This window comes from Atta cephalotes, assembly GCF_000143395.1.
Source record: "Atta cephalotes unplaced genomic scaffold scaffold00004, whole genome shotgun sequence".
NCBI classification, from domain to species: domain Eukaryota; kingdom Metazoa; phylum Arthropoda; class Insecta; order Hymenoptera; family Formicidae; genus Atta; species Atta cephalotes.
In genome coordinates, this window is record NW_012130068.1 from 5,486,892 (window position 1) to 5,492,369 (window position 5,478).

At 36.0% G+C, this 5,478-nt stretch overlaps 1 protein-coding gene across 1 annotated transcript in view; it reads left to right on the forward strand.

Moving 5' to 3' along the window:
• The first annotated feature begins 351 nt into the window (after positions 1-351).
• The window catches only part of LOC105625969 (tubulin beta-1 chain), a 10,726-nt gene continuing 5,599 nt past the window's right edge, over positions 352-5,478 (forward strand). Inside the window, exon 1 of the mRNA XM_012207276.1 lies at positions 352-408. Within this exon, the coding sequence (XP_012062666.1) occupies positions 352-408 (57 nt within the window). The remainder of the gene's footprint in view (positions 409-5,478) is intronic.

Here is a 5,478-nt window from a genome sequence, read left to right on the forward strand (position 1 = left end):
GGCAGCGGTGAACGGCGTACAGTTGGCAACGCTGCGTCGCGTCACTATGCGTCGCTGTCCGCGCATCGCAACTGCGAGGCAGTGGCGGCTCCGCCAATCAGCGCGCCGCTGCGCTCTCGTTTCCTCCCCCTCCACTCTTCTTCCGCTCTGCCCCCGTAGAAGCTTGAAAATCTGTAACGGACACCGCAACCGTCGCATACTCGTCTTCGGGCTCACGCAACGCGTTGGTCTCTGTACTTGAGTCAGTTCAATAGTAAAAGAAAAAAAAATAAGTCGCCGTCAGTCGCCGCATTAAGGTACTCAAGGCTCGCTTTCTCGAGAGATCACAAGTCGGCGAATTCCAAGAGCAACATGAGGGAAATCGTCCACATCCAGGCCGGCCAGTGCGGTAACCAAATTGGAGCAAAGGTAGGCTACTTTGAGAATCCGACTAAAAATCGATCACTTCTCTCGAACGAGAACCATCGTTTGTTCTTTGTTCGCGAATTTCTAGCTTTCTAATGTCTTTCTAGAGTCTTCTAATACCCCTTCCATCAGTCTCGATTAATCTCCGGTTCACTCTTTATCTCTTTCCAATTCTTAGAACTGGAAAAGGTACAAAGTGAGAGTTAAACGGAGATATTAGAGCTAATCTAAATTGATAGAAATAGACACGAAGTATCTACCACCAGACAGTCGACGTTTCATTGTTCTTTACGGTACTCCGCTGAAATTTTGCGAGACCCATTATTAATGAAAAAGCGACGAATCACGACGCGATATACGTATACGTAAGAAACAAGGGCGTTCTCGATCGGGATCAGCGGTCGCCGTGGCCGCGCCATTTTTCTCACCGCTCGATATCGCGGCCGAGGAGAGCAACCGTCGGCGGAAACGAGGACGCGCCTCGGCGCTTATTTTCCCCGTCGCTAGCTGGGCGACACGCTGATACGACGAGGAAACGAGGCAGCCTCGCCCGCGCGGCGGTCGAAGACCTGTCATGGCGACAGGAGCTCGCCGGCCGGCCGGCGAGCCTAACGGTTTTTTCTCCTCCCTTCCCCTCCGATCTTTTTCTCTCTTCAAGTTTGTACAACCGCGTTCCTGTGCGAACGCGTCTCGTCGGCCATCTTCTCTCGGCCGTTTATCTCCCCGTGGATAAATATTCCATGTACGTCGCGACGAAGGCAGAGAATTCGCGGATAAATGGAGTTGGTCGTCGGTGACCGTCGCCGAATTTATCTGCCACTCGGCTAGGACCGACGGATCCCGAAACTGGGTGTGGCGAATCTCTATTCTCTTCCCGGTGATGAGAGAGAGAGATCGCCGTTCGTGACGGCCAACACCGCATCGACCGGTTGCGCGCGCATCTCTTTCTCCTCGCTTTTCATTCCGCCTGACATTCTCCGCTTTTCTGTCTTGTAATAATAAGTACTTTGTCGGTCTACAAATGCTGCTCTCTATGTACGTGAAAAATATGCGAGACATTTTGTTTTTGTGATAAGAAATGAATCGTGTTCTGGATGTTCTCTTTCTCTTTCTCTCTCTCAATGCAGCTTCGATTTTATATCGTGAATAAAATCGGTGTCGTAGCTTTCATTCTTGTACGTCCATCTTTCCTCTTCCCCCTCTCTTCGTCTCGTTCAGTCTGGCGTATGCTAAAGGTTGAACTCACACCGAATTTATGAATATTGATCGTGATGAGATATGTGAGTTGATTAGCAGGGAGTTGATTATGCATCTTGAAATGAGATGAAAATTACAAAAGTGAGCGAAATTTATTAGAATATTTATAAATTTATTAATCAACAAAGTAAATTTATTCACTTTTGTAATTTTCTCGTTTTAGAAATATCCAAGCGACCTTCTGAATATGTATATGTAGAATTATTCCGAATTAATTCAAAATTATTCCATTATATCTTACATTTCTGTTGTTTTTTTTTGTTTAGGAAAAATGAAATAATTCTGATCGGAATCCGTTTCGAATAATTCCATAATATGTACTCTGTTCTTTTTCGAAGAAAGGATTGAAGATGGATTGTGTATCTTAAAATGCGAGAATTGCAAAAGTCAGCAATGTCAGATGTTGATCAATGAATGGAATTATAAATATTCTAGTAAATTCGCTTGCTTTTATAATTTTCACCTCGTTTCAAGATGAATAAGTGTTCCTTTTGTGTCTACTTGTGCGTATAAGTTGGAATGAAATAAATTTATTTATTCTATTTCAATCCTTATTGCATTAATGTATACTGATTCAGAATTTTCGTTGAAAAATCATAGGCTGCTTTTTTTAAAAAAGAAATTAAAGAAGAATTGTATTCAGATTCCTACCACACAAATATTTTATCAATGTTTAATATTGACAAGGATTAAATGTGTGTCTGTAACTCTTTGTTATCATTATATTATCGCACTTATATTATGCACTTTTTATATTCATGTAACGATATCGACACTGTCATTAAAGTCTGGTTTTTCATTTACTGATTAACTTGTGGTTAGGTTTAACCCGATAATAATATAAAATTTGTATTTTTCTATACATGTTTACACATTATTTAATAATAATAACTAATAACAACTAATAATAATTAATAATAATAATAACTATAATAACTGGTTTTGCTACGAATAATTTTTGAAGTTACTACAAAACTATTAGTTTAATGGTTGATCGTAATTGGAAAAATATTATTATTAAGTGAGGTTAAATCTAAATTATAAATTAACTAGATAATGAAAAATCGAATATAATGTTCATTTCTATCAATTCTGTAGATTAACTTTAATCTCGGTTCAACTTACCTCTTTTTCTTATTCTTAAAACTAGAAAAAGATTAAAGAGTTAGTTGAACCGAGATTAAAGTTAAACTGCATTGATAGAAACGGATATAGTTCTAAGAATTAGAAAAAGATAACCAATTATTCCGAGATTAAAATTAATCGACATTGAAAATTAGAAATTGACATAATATTGAACATTCAGGTGGAAAATCTAAATACACCCTAGGAGACACAGTCGACGCAAATATTATTTTATCTTTGCTATTCATTGAATACCAAGAAGGATAAAACGATATTTGTGTCGGTTATTTTCTAAAAGTGTTAAAAAAAGGGAAAGATCGTAGCTAATCTTCACTTCACATGATTGTAGAAAATGTTATTGCATTCGATCTTTACGAAGCCTTCAGCTTTCAGGTTTTCCATCTGGTGGCACCAGGATTTGTGAGAATTGTACATTGCGCTCCGGTGTGCACGCTCCTTCAAGCAGATGAAATTCCTGCGCCGCGTCCGTTGGCCGCGCAGCGTCACGATCGCGTTTAACGGCCACGCCAGCGTCGGTTGCATGGCGGGTGTATTTTAAAATTTTTATACGACGCGCCGTTAACGGACAGCCGACGAGCGCGTGGCACTGCGTTATCGACACGCTTGGATTAACATTTGTTAATCGTGCGAAATCGGTGTCTCCGTTTGTTCTATGTGCACGCGCCTTCTCTTTTTGTTGTCTCATTTCTCTTGCTGACTTATCGATCTTTCTCCGGTATTATTTTTTCTTTTTTTTTAAACTTTGAAAAATATCGCGTTGATAGAAACTCAAGATTCTGATTACTAATTTGATGCGCTAACTTCTACATGAAAAGAACAATTTTACTGAACAATTTTACCTATTTAAAAGTTCGGCTAAATACAAATCTGAAAATAACTTTGTTATACTATTAAAATAATTATGTACACAATAATACATATAATAAATATACCGTACACAAGTAATAATTACTTGTTTTAAATGTTTCGAAATATATTCGCAAATTTATCACATAACTTAATCAAATTCATTCAAAATATATCCTTATTCTAGTAAGTTTAATACTTCAATCAAGATTATATTAAATTAAAATAAATTCGCTTATATTGCTAGAGTCGCTTTTTCGATTAATTTTATAATATTCTATAATAAAGAAAATTCTTGTCTAAGTACATAATGAATTTTTCTAAAATTTATGACAAATATATCTTGAGATTTTCAAGAAACTATTTATTATAAAGATAATCGTCATTTAAAAGGAACAAAGTAAATTGAGTAATCCATAGAATGATTTTTTTTTGTGTGTAATAACTTCAAACATACTAGACAATATTGCAAAAACGATATTCTAGCAATCACACAATTTGAGCGTCTTATATTATATTTTGATGTTCCGACAAAATTATTTTCAAATCCATATCTAGCTAAATTCATACTTCAACAAAATCGTTCTTTCCGTGTACAACCCCATTTTAATTTGATTTGTTTGAATTTCTGAAGTTTCATTTTTTCTGATTACTAGTTTAGCATGATTTTTTTTCTTTTTACTTGAAAATTAAAAACGATAAATATTTAATATGTTGCTACGAATGGAAACTAGAAAAATAATATTCAAATTTTTATATATAAATTTTTGACGTAAAGATTATGTAAGAAGACACAAATATTTATAATGTAGATCGATCTTTAATACTAATGTTAAGTTATCATCTTATCAGAATAATCGACGATAAAAAGTGCACGAGAGTAGGTAAAGATCGAAGAGAAGCTAATCAATGTCGTCATGCTTCCGTAATTTTTAAGGCTGCTGCACCAAGTCAATGTCCGTTTCTCGAGCTGTCTATCTCAATCGATCCGACGTCATGGTAGCGTAACATCAAAGGCTGTTTTTTATCCTCTTTTTTTTATAACAGACTCCTAATAATGAGAACGTATCGATTGAACGGAAAATGTTTTCTTGAGTAACTATTATCGTGATTAACTCTGCATTTTTTTAATTTTCAACTTATCAGAACTCGAGATAAAGTTTATTTGATAAGCGAATTATTGCTAAGGGTATGTAAAGCGATAGAAAAAATAAATAAATTTTAAAAGTCTTTTCCAAAACAAGATGTATCTTTTAATTTCAGAAATTTTTGTAGAAAATAAAAGTAAAACCTATCAAATATTACGTACTGATGAAATATTAAACATTTTATTACTCCAAGTTTTCAATTTGGAAAATATTATAAATTTTCTGTGAAATATGCCAGAAGAAAATAGAATGATGTTTATTGAAATAAAATGCTTTGAAAAGAAGCTTGTACTCCCCGAAAAAAAAATTAAAGAAAATTAAGGCAAAATTACTGTGAAAATGATAACGCAGGAGCTACTTTCTACTACGCGAGCTTGTTGTATAATCCATTATACGAATGCTGCTCATTCAACAACGCCTTCGAGTCCAAGGACATCGAGTCTCGCGTAGCACAGCAACGCGTTCCCAAATAAAGGAAACCAGCGATATCCTCTCGCCATTTTCCTTCGCATCACTTCGGCCCGTTTCGAACCGTTTCGCTCATTGCCGACACAACCGGCTCCCTCTCTCTCTCTCTNNTATNNCNTACTATGTNTCATATTNTCTCTATATCTCTATTTACTTTACTATACTATATAATTAGGATATNTATTNTTTCCGAGTAATACTTAACTTT